Source organism: Macadamia integrifolia, unplaced genomic scaffold, assembly GCF_013358625.1.
Source record: "Macadamia integrifolia cultivar HAES 741 unplaced genomic scaffold, SCU_Mint_v3 scaffold885, whole genome shotgun sequence".
Lineage (NCBI taxonomy): Eukaryota > Viridiplantae > Streptophyta > Magnoliopsida > Proteales > Proteaceae > Macadamia > Macadamia integrifolia.
In genome coordinates this window covers 252,294-270,108 of record NW_024870570.1, presented here as the reverse complement: position 1 = coordinate 270,108, position 17,815 = coordinate 252,294, and the positions used below count along the sequence as shown (strand labels likewise).

At 39.3% G+C, this 17,815-nt stretch overlaps 1 protein-coding gene across 1 annotated transcript in view; it reads right to left on the bottom strand.

Annotated features, from left to right (window-relative positions):
- The window catches only part of LOC122070314 (protein SEEDLING PLASTID DEVELOPMENT 1), a 50,583-nt gene extending 37,343 nt beyond the window's left edge, over positions 1–13,240 (bottom strand). The window contains exon 1 of the mRNA XM_042634441.1: positions 12,638–13,240. Coding sequence (XP_042490375.1) covers positions 12,638–13,075 — 438 coding nt within the window. The 5' untranslated portion in view covers positions 13,076–13,240. The remainder of the gene's footprint in view (positions 1–12,637) is intronic.
- Between the last annotated feature and the right edge of the window lie 4,575 nt (positions 13,241–17,815).

The following is a 17,815-nucleotide window of genomic DNA, read 5'->3' as shown; positions in this document are numbered from 1 at the left end:
CTCATGTAAGCCTATAAAAGAGGCATCCATCGATTGTACACAGTTACAGAATTGATTAGTGAAAATTGTGAGTGCAAACTCTTGGCTTAACAGTTACTATTGTGAGATGCCAGATGCCTAACCCATTAAGGGGTGTGATACCCAAAACCTGAGGGGTGAGATACCCATTCCACCATTCTTCTCCCACCCTTCACCCCTCGATGATTCTGTCTTTTCTTTTATTTGTCCTTTATTTTGTTACTGTGAGAGAGTGTTTGAGTGATCATTACAAGCCTGTTTGAAGTTCAGAAGCCTCATCAAAAGATTAGATTGAAGCAGCCAAGAGGAGAGATCGAAATCAGCATCATTGTCAGGGTTTTGAGGGAGATCGACCAAGGCCAGATCTCCCCAACCAACTGACAATCTTCAAGCCCTTTTGGGGTTTTCTTCCAACCCCCAAGAGTTCCGCTCGACCCAGGCTTGGTGGCCATTGGAGCTCCCTAGCTGCTGTTCCTGAAGGTCTACATTAGTTTCCTAATTAAGAACCACACTTCATATCTCCATATCTGGTCATCCAATCAGGGCCAACCTTTAAGGGTTTGTCAAGTACCACTAGAGAGGCATTCAACCAGAAGTTGACCTCATTAGAGCCTCCGACAGTCAGCCACAAGTTTCCTCAATTCTTCCCAGGTTTGGACTTTGTTCTAAGTCTGATTTCAGATTTCCCTAAGGATTGGTGAATTTTTAGTTAGAGTTCTGGGATCCTGACTGGGGTTGGGTAGTTCCCACCTAGCCTAACATCACGTAGATTCACCCCTCCCCTAAGTGACGCATTGGGACCATCATTGTGTTTGTGAATTCACTGATCCAACACAGCTTACAGTTTAGCTGGAGAGTCTCTTCTTCATCTTATGTGGTTTGAAGGTCACCTTGTACTGCTGGCCATTCACTCTACAGTCTACACGTCCAACTGGTAGTGTCTTCTTCACCATTAAAGCGAGGAAAATCAAGTTTGAAGAGCTTTGGCATGTAGGATTGTGCGATCCATTTGGATGGGCCCCACTATGATTGCCATGTCATACACCATGGCCCAGGAGCAGAGCCATTGAGCTCTCTCCTTCTTCACGTCACTCGAGGCTGGTGAAAATAAACTTTGTGAGTTAAGCTTATCAAACAATTTGTTAAGCTTATCTATTATTCTCTACTGACCAGTAGCTAGAGAACTCACAACACCTATTGACTTCTCCAAACGTTGCTCCATACCCTGGCTTTGGTACCACTTGATAGGGTGTTATCTTTTAGGAAGAGAAGTAGAACGGGATAGGAAAGGATAATTGACTTGAATATTAGATAAATTAGGTTACCTAGAGGAACATTGGCCTCCGAATTTACATACTACTGTAATTGGTTAAAACTCCCCTTTATTAACAATCCCAAACTCTCTTTATACTAGAGATAAGAAGATTCTTACAATTCGCTAAACCAACCCCACACCCACTAGCACCACGTATTAACCGCTAATAACAACCTAGACTAATGCAGATTCTTCACGAAAGTAAGCTTGTTTTATTAGGAATAAGTCTAGGGTTGTGCTGTATATGTGTTGGGCATTCAGTCCATGTGGCTTGGAGTATAACGGGCCACTTTTATGGGTCTAATATGGGGGTATTAAGGTTGCATGCAAGATTAACTAATTTGTTTCCTTTTTTTCATTAGTTTCCTTTTTAGTTGGGTTCAATTTGAGTTGTTAGTCTTTGTTATTTCTTAGGTGTTAAGTTATTAGTTGAGTCAAGTCATTAGGTTCCTTCTTTAGTTTGTTTTTATTTTCAGTTTTTAGAAACTTATGTCATAGGCAATCAATTGTGGGGTTTCCTATTTTGGAACCTTCCAATTGCTAGGTGTATTCCCTCCCTCATTATCACTACTAATACAAAGCAAGGAGGCTCCCATAGCCCACAATTTGCAAACTAAATTAATGGCTGTTGTTGTTTTCTTTGCTGAGAATGGGTCTTGTGTATGATCAAGGGCCCAAGGCTGATGGAGCTAGTGTGTGATCGAGTTCACTCTCTGCGGTGTGAAGCCCAAGAGGTCCTCTCCCTTAGCATATCTTCTTCTTCTCTCAACTGTCCTCTCCCTTAGCATATCTTCTTCTTCTCCCAACTACACAAAGCGCTAATTATCTGCTCAAGTTCTTACAGGTATTAAATTCAATTTTTCTGTCAATTCTGCCCAGAAATTGCAGATTTTGTGAGCAATTTTCAGAACTCGCCCAGACCTAACCAGCCATCAGTTTTGGTTGAATTTTGGATCAAAGTTAGGCCCTACCTAGGGGTGAACTTGACCCAAAGGGGAGCCTTTTCTGTGCAGGGGTTTGAGAGACATTAGAAATCTCCCTAATTTTGTCTTCTACTGACCTATTCTGCCCAGATATGAAATCGATAGACCTACCTTGATTTTTGTTGGTTTCTTTGGTGTTGGACCCATGGTTTTAAGTATCGGAACGTATTGTACCGTATCGGCCAATACGTATCTGTATCGGCCCTTACCGATATGATACATAGAATTTTTAAAACCCTTTTGTATCGATATGTATCTTACGATACATACCGATACACCACCGATGCACACCGATATAATACGATACGTACCGATACTCTATGGAAAAAATAAAATCAAGTGAAATGTATTTTTCGGTATGTATTGGTACGTATCGGTGTGTACATATGTACCGATAGTTAGAATGTAAGGTTTGTGATAAACTAAGAGAGAAGAAGAGAAAGACAGAGAAGAGGAAGAATCGGTTGGAGAGGAAGAAGAAGAAGAAGAAGGAGAATGGTAGAATGTGTGTGTTGTGAGTAAAGTCTCACCAACACTAATATATTACTTCACTAATATATTTACATGATATTACACATACCTCTCTAAGGAGGAAAATAAAACATATAAGGACAAATTACTAAACTACCCTTACAGAAATATAACTAATATCTCTAACTCCCCCTCAAGCTGGAGAATAAATATCATGCATTCCCAGCTTGGAAACTAGAGAACTAAACTGATGATGAAGAAGACCCTTTGTGAAGATATCAGCCAGCTGATCTCCAGTCCTCACAAAAGGTGTGCATATGTAACCAGTGTCAATCTTCTCTTTAATGAAGTGTCTATCCACCTCTATGTGCTTTGTCCTGTCATGTTGCACAGGGTTGTGGGCGATACTTATGGCAGCCTTGTTGTCACAACAAAGCCTCATAGATGCCTCAATATCAAATCCCAACTTTTGGACTAGCATTCTCAACCAAAGAAGTTCACACATGCCATGAGCCATGGCTCCAAATTCTGCCTCTGCACTAAACCAAGCCACCACAGCTTGTTTCTTGCTCCACCATGTAACTAGGTTTCCACTTACAAATGTGCAATAACCTGAAGTAGATCTCCTATCAGAGACTGAGCAAGCCCAATCTGCATCAGTGAAGCCTTCTATCCTCATGTGGTTAAGTTTGGCAAAAAATAGTCCTTTTCTTAAAGAGGACTTCAAGTACCGGAGGATGCGGTTTACCACATCCAAGTGCCCACTCGTGGGAGCATGCATAAACTGACTTACCACCCCCACTGCATAAGTAATATCTAGACGAGTCAATGACAAATAAATGAGCTTCCCAACTAGCCTTTGATATTTCCCTGCATCAACAAGAGAAGGGTCAGCATCTTCTCTCAGCTTATGATTATGCTCAATAGGAGAACTTGTAGGTTTGCAGCCTAACATCCCTGTTTCTTTCAATAGGTCTAGAATAAACTTCTTTTGACATATATTTATACCTTTTTTTTATCTAGAAACTTCAATCCCCAGAAAATATTTTAAGGGTCCGAGGTCCTTTCACATATTGGTCTCTTCCTTGGAACCTACTTGTAACCTAGGGTTCCGAAGAGAGAAAAATAGAATAGGGGAACCTGAAAACCGACTCTCAAACCAAGATGTCCTGCTCTGATACCATTAGAATGTAAGGTTTGTGATAAACTAAGAAAGAAGAGGAAGAATCGGTTGGAGAGAAAGAAGATGAAGAAGAAGGAGAATGGTAGAATGTGTGTTGTGAGTAATGTCTCATTAATACCAATATATTACTTCACTAATATATTTACATGATATTACACACACCTCCGAGGGAAATGAAAATAAAACATATAATGACAAATTACTAAACTACCCTTACAGAAATATAACTAATATCTCTAACACCAATACAGTGCGCTACGGTCATATAATGGCCAAGTTGGGTCATTTTTAAAAAAAAAAACACGATTTTTTGAAAGGTTTTTGTTCCAAAGTTGCTGCCAACCATATTCTCTCTAACTAAAATGGAAATCAAGGTTAGGAACAAGGATTTTACATTTATAGGACAACTACAAACCTTGAATTCTTAATGCGATACCCTCAATTTAGTGTTTATGCATAATACCTATTATCAATAGTTTTTTTTAACAAACTTTTTATGCAAAAGTGTATAAAAAAGTGTTTCCTATTCATTTATGTGTATCTTTAGCGTATCTTAGCGTATCTCCGATACAATACGATACCCTCCGATATGTATCGTAATTTTGGCCGACCGATACGGCGACAGATACCGATACTTTAATCCTTTGTTGGACCATATTATCAACTGGGATTAGGGCTCTTACAGTCCCTGTTAAGGCCCAATAATCTATTGTTAGTTCTGTTCACAGATTCGTTAGAGTTCTGTAATCGGTAGGCTGTTACAGACTTGGTTTTCCTTTTAAGTCGCTTTGTGTTGTTCTATTTTGGATATTGGTTGATCTTTGAGAGTATGCTGCAGTATTGAGATTAGGCTTGACTAGTCAACCTAGTTCTACATTAAGAAAAGGAAACTAATAACTTGACTCAACTAATAACTTAACTCCTAAGAAATAGCAAAGACAAACAACTCAAATTGAACCCAACTAAAAAGGAAACTCATGAAAAAAGAAAACAAACTAGTTAATCCCGTATGCAAACTTAATACCCCCAGTTTCGACCCATAAAAGTGACATATTACACTCCAAACCACATGGACTGAAGGCCCAACACATATACAATCAATCCTAAACTTAGTCCTAATAAAACAAGCTTACTTTCGTGAAGAATCTACATCATAGACTCTATCAATTACACCCACAATTAACTCTCCCTGTAGAATCGATCAACACTGGAAAACACAAACTACCATGACTCTAGTAAACTCCTAACGTGTACCTTACACCACACTTTATTAACACAGAACCAAAAAATAAAAAAAAATAAAAACAAGTAACACTAAAAAGGAGACGAGTAACAACTCAAGCAAGATTAAATCAGTCATAAAAGTGAACACAACCACGATCAAACTGATTATGATAGAACACAGCATTCGTATAGCATATCCAAATCGATATTTTAAATTATAATAAAGCTTAGTTGCTCATACACCCAACTTCTATTGATGGATGAATTAAAAACTATAATAATGAATGTTTTTTGTTTCCCCCTCGGTGTTAGTAAGAGAGATTTTTTTTTGGGGGGGGGGGGTGTGGATAGAAGAAGACTTTATTCATTATCTAACATGTAAAACTCAGACATGTAAAACTCAGACAGAAGTAAAACAGTTCTCTTGAATCCATGGATCGGAATTGGACCAAACAATCGTACACATCCCCAATAGCACCTTCCTAGCCAGGGAGTCAACCAAACTGTTAATCTCCATTAGAATAAAGTTAAGAGTACAAGTAACAAATAAGAAGAAAGATGCACAATGTCCTCTAAATCTGAAGTGAAGAAGATGCAATTCCCTTTTGAAGACAGAAAAAATAACATCTTTATTATCAGATTCTACCATGATCTTCTCATAGCCTTTAGAGATCGCTTCAAGTAAAGCACAATGGATTTCCAAAGCTTCACCTTCTACCGGATAATGAATAGTAGCCGGACTTGAAATAGCAAGGAGTGGCTGGCCATTAGAGTTCCAAAAAATGAAACCAAGCCCTCCTTTTGTTTAGTACCAGGGATCAAACTTGCATCAAAATTTAGCTTCACAAAATCTGATGGTGGTGCACTCCAACTATTGGGAATTGAAGTAACTGTATCAGTAGTAGATTCAGACAAGGGAAGTGAAGCTTGGAATTCCAGAAAAGCAGTAGTGGAGACCCTAATCACCTCTTCCAGCATCCAAAGATGTCAACCAAAGATTTGATAAATCCTTGCTAACCAAAGGTACAAACAAAGAAAAGAGGATTGAGAGATAATCCGTTGTTGAAGGCCTTCCCATGAGTAGAAAAGGCATCCCATCCCATGATCCTTGTTGAAGGCAAGGATCTTCTGGATTGGTACTGCATATCCCATGACACGGCCAAGCAATACTGCCCAAGCAAAGGGACAAGCCCAACAAAACATGGGAGATACTCTCCTTACCACCACATCTACCACAGACCGAATCAACAAGAAGATTCCGCTGACAAAGAGCCTCTTGCAACCCTAGATGCACAAGCATGCCATAAGAAGCGTTGAATCTTGAGTATTAGTGGAACAAGACCATATAAACTGGAACAGTCTTCCAAGAACGAATAGCTAAAGAGGATGCCTTAGTAATCTCCCTCTTGGTCCTATGGTCTGTGAGAAGTGATAAGCACTCTTTACGGAAAAGAGTCCATTCTAATTTATCTTCATGAAGAAACAAGGATATGTTTATCTTGAGAATCTCTGTAACATCAAAAGAATTGAAGTGCTCTTCCAACAAATCTTGCCGCCACAGCCTACTATCTTAGTCGATTAGTTGGCAAACTCTAGTAAAAGTGGGAAACTCTAGGCACAGGGTAGAGACTTTATATCCATTAATGGCAGGGATCCAATTATCACTCCATATATTAATATCTTCTCTTGTACCCACACACCAACACAGTCCCATTGTTGGGACTCCCTTTTCTTTAATATTGCTCCTCCATCTGCAATGTCGCTGATGTCCCTCATTGAATGGTAGAAAAAAACGAGGAATGTGAAAAATAAATTGCCTTATAAAAAAGAGCCAAAAACAAATTGGTTGTAACCAAATATGCCAAGCAGTTTTAGACAATAAAGCACTATTAGGTAATGAAGGATCTCGGAAGCCCACTCCACCTCGCTCCTTCGACTAGCATAATCTATTCCATAAAATCCGAACAGCCATCCTTACCTTCCCAAAACAAATTTGCAGCTACTTGCCATGGATGGTTGTGTTGAGAAGCAAGTAATTTAAAGTGCATGTAAGTATGATTAGCCATGGAGGACACCATAGACTTCAATAATACCTTCTCACCAGCATGTGAGAGAAGTTTTGCTTTCTAATCTTATACTTTATAATCAACCTTTGCTGTGACATCTTGAAATAAGGATGCCTCGGAAACTCCATCTGTTGGCATACCAAGGTATTTTTTGGGTCCTTACCCATATAGAATCTTCAAGATTTTTAAGAACCATATCTTCAATTTGGGGTGTGTATTTGGAGAGAAAGACATGCAAGATTTCTTTAAGTTGATGGCTTGCCCAAATGCTTCAGAATAAGTTGATAGGAAACTCTCATAGTTATGGTTTAAAGTATCTTTGATATGATACGTATCTTAACTTTAACCGACCGATATGACGACCAACACTGATACTTTAATCCTTGATCTTTAACATATCATAGTGTATCTCCGATATGATACGATACCCTCCGATACGTATCTTGAATTTAGCCAACCGATACGGCGATCAATACCGATACTTTAATCCTTGCTTTAGTGCAAATCTCTTCAAGATTAACTCTTGAAAAAAGAAGACTATCATCTACAAATAATAGATGACTAACTAGAGGAGCTCGATTGCGCACCTTAACACCATATATTCTATCATTTGCCTCAGCTTTCATCAACAAACAACTCAAGGCATGTGAACACAAAATAAGTTAAGCATATGATAGAGGGTCTCCTTGGCAAATACCTCATACAAGAATAATGGAGATGCAGACATGGCTACACTTATCTGGTTAGACCAGCATGACCGGCTTTGGAAGCCAAGATCCAAGAAGAACCGGTCAAGCCCAGAGTTTTGGTCCAACAAGGGTTGGAAATAAAAATTAGTAGTTTACTTGTCTTTTATTTCATGCCTTTATTTTCCAGACTTGAACGTAGGAGTTAGGAATTCTTTCCTTTTGCATTAGTTTCCTTTTATGGTTGTTTCCTAGTTAGACTGCTTTCTATTTCAATTTATGTCTCTATTTTCCCCATATATAGGCTGTAATTGATATGTTAGAGTGAGTTAGTTTTGAATGAGAATTGATTACATTTTGTGCTCTGTGAGAGTGTGTGCTTCCCTTTTTCCCCCTGCTACTCTGATCCTCCCATTCTTTCCTAAAGCCCTCCAACTTGGTACTAGAGAGCCGAAGGATCCTTCTTTCGTTCTCTCCCTATTCCACTTTCTTTCCTAACCCATCTTTACCTCACCATCTCCCTCCTTCCATTGCTTGCTGCCAAACAATAGCAGCAGAGAAGCCAAAAAAAAAAGAAAATGTCACTGTTAGGATCAAGTAACCTGAAAACAAGAGAATTCCCACAGCAAACCCTCACCACACTCCTCTATCCCCTGTGTACCCTTCTTCTTCCCCCTGCTACTCTGATCTTCCCCTTCTTTCCCAAGGGCTCTCCATCAAATGGTCCCATGTGGTGCACCATTAATAAGCAACTAGTAAGATACAGAAGTTATACTAGCCATCACCATCTTGACCCAATGAGAACCGAATCCCACACGTAATAGCATTTGTTTACTAAAATGCCATTCAAACCTATCATAGGCTTTTTCAATATCTAGCTTCGAAGCAACATAGTTGGTCTTACTTTTCTTCCTCTTTCGGATGCAGTGAAACAATTCCTGTGTAACAAAGACATTATCCGAAATAAAACGATTGGAACAAAAGTAGATTGATATGATGAAACCACATCATGTAAGATCAACTTCAACCTTGGATCTAAAATCTTTGTAACCACCTAACTTACAATTGTGCTAATATAATAGGTCGAAGTTGGTCTGTCATTAGATAGTAAACTTGTGGTAATAAAAAAATCTAAGTTTCACTGAGAGGAAATGACATGATCCCAGTATAAAAAAGGTCACAAATTTGAATAAATCCACATAAATAGCATCCCAATATTTTTTACAGAAAGCAAAAGGAAATCCATCAGCATCTAGAGACTTGAGTGGACTTATGGCAAATAATGCATCTCATCTATAGTTGGTGCACCACTCAATATTACATTTGTTTCTGGTGATATAACAGGGGGTCACCACATCAAGAACACCAAAAAACTGAGAATCAATTCCTTCAAATTGGAAGGTAGTATCTAAATGTGAAAGAACTCCATCATACACCTCTTGTTCTATTCGTGTCCAATTTTCATTCTGAGTTTAAGTTTTAGGAGTTCTAAAGAACTTAGTGTTCTTATCTCCTTCTTCTTTAAGCCAGGTGAAAATGCAAATACATCAAACTATTATTTCATAAACAAAAAAACTCGAACACTTAGCTTAAAGAAGGGGATAAGAACACTAATTTCTTTCATGCCACTATCCTTCAACAGCAACATCATAATAGGATTCTAAAACTCAAACTTCTAGATGGCAGTTGGACCCAGAATGAGCACAAAGCCTATAATGAAGTGCTTTCACATTTTGATGTTGCTTTTCATTCAGAGGATGTTGATCATGAGTCTTTTGAGGCTTTGCTTGTTGCAGTTACTCCCACTATATCTTCAAACACTAATTTAATGTTGAGTAGTCCACTAATGTTGGAGTAAATGCAGTCTGCACTATTTGCTATGAGTCCCCTCAAATCTCCAGGTATTGATGGCTTTCCTTCTGCTTTCTTCAAAGTTATAGGAATGCGGTACGTGTGGATTTATTCAATTTTGTGACAAATATTATTTAAGATAGGAATTATGTCCACCCATCTAAATGCCACTTTGATATGTATTATTCCTAAAGTGTCTCCACTGAAAACAATTGATCAACTTTGAACTAATACATTATGCATCGTTGTTAGCAAAGTGATCACAAAAATTATTGCATCAAGGTTGAAATTAATTTTAAATGATGTGGTATCCCCATATCAATCGGTCTTTATTTTGAATCGTCAATTTCAAATAATATATTTGTGGCACATGAGATTTTCCATTATATCAGGGAAAAGAGGAAAGGAAAGTCCAATTTTGTTGCTTGAAATTGGATATGAAAAAAACCTATAATGGGCTTGAATGGCACTTTATTGATCATTTGTTATCGAGGATGGGGTTCAGTGCACACTTTTTTATGTTGGTAATGGCTTGTCCATCCTCTGTGGATTATCAACTGCTCATCAATAGTGCTCTACATGGGTCCACTATTCCCACCAAAGGTATATGTCAATGGGACCCCCTCTCAACTGCTTTGTTCAATTTGTGCTCACATGCCCTAAGTTGTTTATTGATGAAAGCTGAGAATAATAGTAGGATCACTAGGATCAAAGTAAGGAATTAGGCTCCATATGTTAATCACCTTTCATTTGCAGATGCCATTTCGCTTTTTCAAAGGTTTAGGAATTGTTTATCCATATATTGTAAGTCATTGGGACAGGCTACAAATTTAAAGAAGTTTTACATGACTTTCTTACCTAATACCTATCCAAATATGAAGCGGTGGTTTTCAAGGATCATGAAGATACCATATGGAGCAGGCCCTAAATAGTATCTTGGCTTACCAATAGAATTTGGTGTCTCTAAGGCATCCTTATTCTAAGATATTACAACTAAGATTGATAATAAAGTCGAAGGTTGGAAAGCTAAACTACTATCACATGTTGGGAAAGAGGTTTTGGTGAAGTCGGTTATCTCATCTATGCCTAATTATGCTTATATGCACTTTAAATTGTAATCTTCTCAACACAAACACTAAAAGCAAGTAGCTGTAAATATTTTCTAGGGAGATAAGGAGAAGGCCGTCCAAAAATATATTGGATTTCATGAGATCCTATGTGCCTTTCAAAGGAGAAGGGGGGGTTTGGGTTTTCGTGACCCTACACTACAAAATAGAGCCCTTCTATCTAAAGTTGCATCGCATATTTTGGACCAATCTTGGCTCCATTATGGCATGTTTCTTGAAGGCTATATATTTTCTTAATTCCTCATTTCTTGTAGACAATGAGGGACATCAACCAAGCTGGGGCTAAGGAAACATCATTGAAGGAAAAAGTATGCTTCAAAAGGGCTTGTGTTGGCATGTTGGGACTGAAGATGGTGTTGATATTTGAGGGAGAAACCTATTGGAAGAACACTTCAATGTGAATAATAGAAGGAGATTCTTAAGATCCAATTATCTCTTTTTCTGCAGGATAATAAGTGTGTTTTGACATTTTCAAGGAATGGACTCTTCTTTGTGAAGAGTGTTTATCACCTTATAACTAACCACAAGGCTGATAAGATTGAAGTTGTAGCTTCCTCTTCTCACACTCATTCCTCACGCACCGTCCCTGCTACCATTTGGAAGAGTATATGGTTGGCTGCACTCTGCCGAAAATTCAAAGATTTCTATGGCGGTCTTGTGCATCTGGACTAGCAATCATTGAGGCACTTCATTGTAGAACTCTACTTGGAGATGATTTCTGTAGCAGATGTGGTGATAACAAATCTATCTCCTATATCTTGGTAGATTGTGCTTTTTGCAAGTGTTGTTTGGTTAGGGAGTTAGTTAGGTTATGCGCTAACCAAAGGGGAATCTATCATAGTTTCATGGAATCATGGTTGGGAAACTTTTAATACTCGTGGGAAGGGAGTTTAGTCGGCAACTGAAAACTCAATGTACCTTCATCTGTCGGTATTTATGGATAGCTAGAAACTCTTATATGCTTGGAAGGACATCAATGGAGACCAGATGAAGTTATTCGAATCTCCAATTTTGCTTTCATACAGTTTCAATCTTCGGTTTCTATAAGAAAGCCTATTTCTGTATTTCTTCGGCATCACTCAATTGGTGTGTGCCTCAACTTGGTAGGGTCAAATTTTAAACTAGCCTAAAATCATAAAGCATCAAAGGTGGACTCATCTTTATTTTTAGGGACTCATCTGGAGGCACCTTGCTTGCTATATCTAGTCCACGTGAATTTCATGATCCAATTGAAGGTGGAGCATTGGAGATCATTTGCTTTACTTGAAACAATTTCTAAATCTATGAAAGATTGATGATTGAATCTGATAATAAAGATGCAATTCAAATCTCCAAAAAGGAATTACTACATTTTCTCCTCTAAAGATTAGGTCAATTTTGGAGGATATTATGTTTTTACCTCCTCTTATAGATTGTAGTTTCAACTTTCTTCAAAGGGAGATTAACAGCTTGGCTGACTCCTTGGAAAAGAGGGTCCATCGGTGTCATGAACAAATTTATGGCCCAATTCCAATCCATGGTTACATATGTGAGCTGCTCATGCCATGAGTTCTAGATGCAATGCTTGAAAAAATATATCTTTTCTACCAAAAAAAGAAAAACTGTAGACATAAAAACTCGATAAATACCCACAGACGTTGATCGCCCATGATGATGATAATAGTAACAGAGAACATGATGCATCAAAATTTAAATGGGTTTTACTTTACATACCTGGGATGTGGCGTGTTGGAGGTCGTGGAAGATGATAGGGTGATCAGAGAGGAAGAAGTCGCCGGACGGGAAGCGAGCCAAAGGCCTGCGACCCAAATCCATGACAACCTCGATCAGGTGGTGGAACTCCGGGTGGTCGCTCACCCTCTGACGCATCCCCTCCGGCAATAGCGCCAACAACCGTCCCAATTCTACCTCTAACTCATCGTCCTCCTCCGTTGAAGAATCCGTACCACAACAGAAGCAGACTCCCACTCCCAGGGAATTGGAGATGTGTTCTAAGAGAAACGGGCGGCCGAGCAGAGAAGGACAAGGAGGAGAAAAAGTTGATGAGTAACAACGGTGGAAAGGGAGAAGCTGTGGCGATGGAGTCGGAGGCCAAGGAGGTAGATGACTCAGGCGAGGAGAGAGCATACGTTTTAGCGGGAAAGACAACATGGGCGAACTGAACTGGGCAAGTCTAGTCTAAGGTTCTAAGCTTCACGGGGAAAGCTAAAGCTTGTCAGAAGGCCCAATTTCCATAGTCACACTGTCTCAGTTCCGTGACTGCTGTCCTGTGCTACAAAATCCTATCTATCTCTGATTCGAATCTCAAGAATCATTCCCCCCTCCCCCCCCTCAATTTCACCATTTCCTTTCATTTAAAAAAGGGTAATTTGCATTTCCACAAAAAAAAAAAAATGAGTAATTTGCAGCCAATGATTGGAGTATAGATATCGATCGCCATAACGGTAGATCAAAATTAAGATATGTATTGGAGGGTATCGTATCATATCGTATCAGAGATATACTAAAGATACGCACATAAATACATAGAAAACACTTTTTTATATACTTTTGCATAAAAAAATTGTTTAAAAAAGCTATAGATAACATGTAATATACATAAACACTAAATTGAACGTATCGCACTAAGAATCCAAGGCTTGTAGTTGTCCCATAAAGGTAAAATCCTCACTTCCAACCTTGATTTCCACTTTAGTTAGAGAGAAAAATGGCTAGCAGCAACTTTTGGAACAAAAACCCCTCAAAAAATTGTGTTTTTGTTTTAAAATGATCCATATTGGCCATTATATGACCGTACTGCACCGTATCAGTCAATACATACCAAAACATACATTTCACCTTGATTTTAAATTTTCCATAGAGCATCGGTACGTATCGATGTGTATCGTATTGTATCGATGGTGTATCGATGCGTATTGATATGTATTGTAGGATACATATCGATACAAAAGAATTTGAAAATTTTCATGTCTTGTATCCATAGTATCGTATCAGTAAGGGCCGATACAAATACATATCAGTAAGGGCCGATACAAATACGTAGGGGTGTCAACGGTCCGGGTCGGTGCGGTTTCGGTCCGGTTCCACCGGTTTCGGTGTGAGTTTGGAAGTGACCGAAACCGACCCAATAAGGATTTATCGGTTTCGGTCCGGTGTCGGTTTCGGTGCGGTTTCGGTGCGGTTTCGGTTCGGGTTGGTACCGGTTTGGATTTATTAGGTTCATTTCGGTTTGGATCGGTTTTTTAAACCGGTATGGAGCCATTAGGAAACAACCAAATGATGAATTGTTGAACTTCGATTTCTTAAATCGATTTGTAATCGGGTTGGTTTTGATTTTTGGTCTAGTTTGAATTCGATTTTTCCATACAAATGTATACAAAACTATTCAAATTTTAATTTTTTTAATGAATTTTGGAGTGTTTCGGTTTCTTACCGGTTTGGTTTCGGTTTCGGTCCGGGTTTTGAGCCGGTTTCGGTTTGGTTTCGGGTTCATCCGGTTTTCGGTGCGGTTCGGTTTGGTTTTGGGGTTACAATACTCGAAACCGAACCGAACCAATAAGGCTTCGGTTCGGTTCGGTCCGGGTTGTTATCGGTTCGGTCCGGCCGGTTTTACCGGTTCGGTTTAGGAATTGACACCCCTACAAATACGTATCGGCTGAGACAATACATTACGTACCAATACTTAAAACCATGTTTACAGAGCCACCCCCTAGAGAATGCCACAATTAGAGAAACACCCCCTGTTGTCAATAACTGTTATGGAATAGACCTCAAATGCTGACATTAGCTAATATTTTTTTATAAATACCAAAATATCCTTCTAAAAATTGAAGTACCTAATATACCCTCACTTAACCCTATAACCCTAAATCAAAAAAAGACCTCCATCCCCAAATCGAAACTGTGCTCTTCATCCTAAAGCCTATACTCTACGTGAAGAGCAACAGCAGCGGGCTGCAACAGAAGTTTGCGCCGCATCTTCCCATGTGCAAGAAACCCTCCTTGAACTCCAAGGTGAAAGTGAGTGGAGGTTAGGGGTAATGAGGGACTTAGGTAAAATATGAATTGATCATGTGTTTTAGACAGAAGGGTACAACCGTCATTTCAATTCCTCACTTAACAGTGACTAACGGCAGAGGATGTGAGCGTAATTTGGTATTATGCAAGTGGTGTCTTTCTAATTGTGGCATTCTCTAGGGGGTGGTACAATAAATTACTCTTAAAACAAGGTTTAGCTTGGTGTAATCATGGTTGTAATTTCACCAAACTTGTGACAATGACAAATATACCCTCTACGCACATGCTAGTCAAGGGTAAAAGATGTAATAAACCCGGATTAGAAATTTAAGTACATAAGGAGTAAAGAGGAATGACATAAAGCTGCTAAAAGATTCAAGGGCAATCCTAAATGATAATAGGAGAAGTTGCGAGGAATAACATGCATAGTCTAGGTCTTGTTCGAAATATGACCTCAAATAAAGCCTATCGGAGGGCAAGGATACATGTAGCCAACCCCATTTAGTTGAATTTTTCCTAACTTGCTGGGATTTTCCTCTTTCCTCTTATCCTCTTCTCCTTTTCATTTCCTTTTATAATAATTTTTTCTTCATTTTTCCCTTTTTTTTTTGCGCGGATTATTGTAGTCGCCCCCATTAAGTTGGGATAAGCCTTAGCTTGTTTGTGTGAATTTTAAGTACTTGGAAGGATACATTTGTATGGTACATAAGTAAAATGGTAAATGGAATAACAAGTCTATTGACAATAAAAAAAAACTTTATAAAGGAGCTCACTTTTATGCAAAACGAAGCATCGATGGAGGGAAATCCCAATTCGGTCATCAAATTAGTCTCAAATATAAATTCCCTCATCTCATCTTGTCACGCCCCGTTCCCATAGAACCTGACCGGTGACCGAGTTACCTCCGGGTAACCCAAGACTCACCAAGATCATCTCACGTAGTAAACCACAACACAGCACGCAATACAAGACATGGAAATATAATTAAATAATTTAGCAGAAAACTTGTCACATCTACTTGTAAATGCCCCACTTACTCTTGATACCCAAATTGTTATACATAGTATATATACATGTGGGCCCACATGCATGACAATTACACAAGAAAATAACAATTTAAATATCTAGAGCACAAAAAAGGGAATACATCAAAAGAATAAAAAGGTGACGTTCGGTAATCACTACTGTGTCCCAACAATGCAGCCCACGCACGTGCACCCAGCACCCTACCCAAAGCCTTCTGGAACCCACCAGTCCCCTACCAGGAACTCGTCAGTGGGCCCCAACTCTTGCTCTTGCTCTTCCACAGGGAAATTTGTAAAAGCATCTAAAAAGTATGTATACAAGGGGTGAGCTCACTAGCTCAGTAAGTGGAAAGAAAGACACAAACAAGCAATCGCATTTCAAATGATCCTATATACATGAAATTCATTTTAGGCCTATTCACCTAGGCACCAATGCTAGGTCATAGGTTATGTGCTACTCACAACCACAATGCATGTATGCCCCAGGTACGAGTCGTGTTCTCCATTCCGTAATACACCTATAGGGTTGTCGGAGAGGGCCAGCCATGAGTACTTGAAAAAGTAAATCATAGTTGAACCACAACATAAAAGTAAATCGTGGCCAAACCACAACATAAAAGTAAATTGTCGCCGAACCATAGTAGAAAATAAATGTAGTATGCTTGGTCATCTAAATATATCACCAAGGTTTCCAACTGTCCTAATGATCAGTCATGCGTACATCTAACCACCACGGTGGTCCGCGATCGACGCTTTCCCCCAGTGGTAACCCAACACCTAAACCCCTATTAGGAAGGGTCGTAGCACGAGGGATGTCAACCTAAACCCAACGCATCTATATGAGATAGTACGACTATATAGTGCTTTCGTGTCCCATTCCACGGTACACCAATGCATTCATTTACAAGCCGACTATGTCATCTAATATAACAATTCATCATTTATCCAACAATCATCATCATCATCCAACAATTAAAATAATCCATGCTCATAATTCAAGGCAAGTAACAAGTGTTTGGAAATTTAAAGATACAATATAACGATTTATTAATGCATCCTACAGTAGACAAGACATATGCATGAAGATGGCATTCATAAATGGCAAGATGATGTAAAAAATGAAAATGATGAAACAAACACTCTAAATTAAAATCAATGTCCTCTCCCCACTTACTTATTCACGTACAAGAATGTGTACACTCAGTACGAGTGAGATCCAACGTGCGGAGACGAAGGTCACAAAATCTAACACAGAAAGAAGCTTAGAAGTGTCCGTTTCAGGACCATCAAAACAAAGAAAGATGTTGTCACGATGCGTTTAATAATGCAAAGGAGGTTGTCGATGAGTTCGAGCTTAAACGGAACTCATTGGACCATAAGTGGGTCATAGAGGTGGGTAGGAGGACCCACCTGTGCAAGCTGCCTGTGCAGACAGCACCCAGACAACACCGGCGGGTGCTACTGGCAGGTCTAGGTACTCATTGGTCCTACCCACAGGGAGAACCTTGGGGCTCAACCAAGACCAGTGGGTGCTACCGGCTAGTATAGTCGGTAGGACCCCAAGGCCCAACCAAGATCGGTGGGTTATATCAGTAGGTCTAAGTAACCGTTGGTCCTACCCACAAGTAGGCTTGAGGCCCAGGTAAGACTAGGGGTCTCACTGGTGGGCCGATGCTACCCACTACTGTCTAGCGGATTCTATTATCCTACTTTCCTTCTTCACCCTACCTTTCGAGAACCCAAGGGGGTTGTCTCCTTCGCATTTTCCACACATTTAAGACTTCATCCACATGAACACAACGTGGATCTAAGTTCAAATCATACCTTTAAGCTCAATAAACCCCAAAAC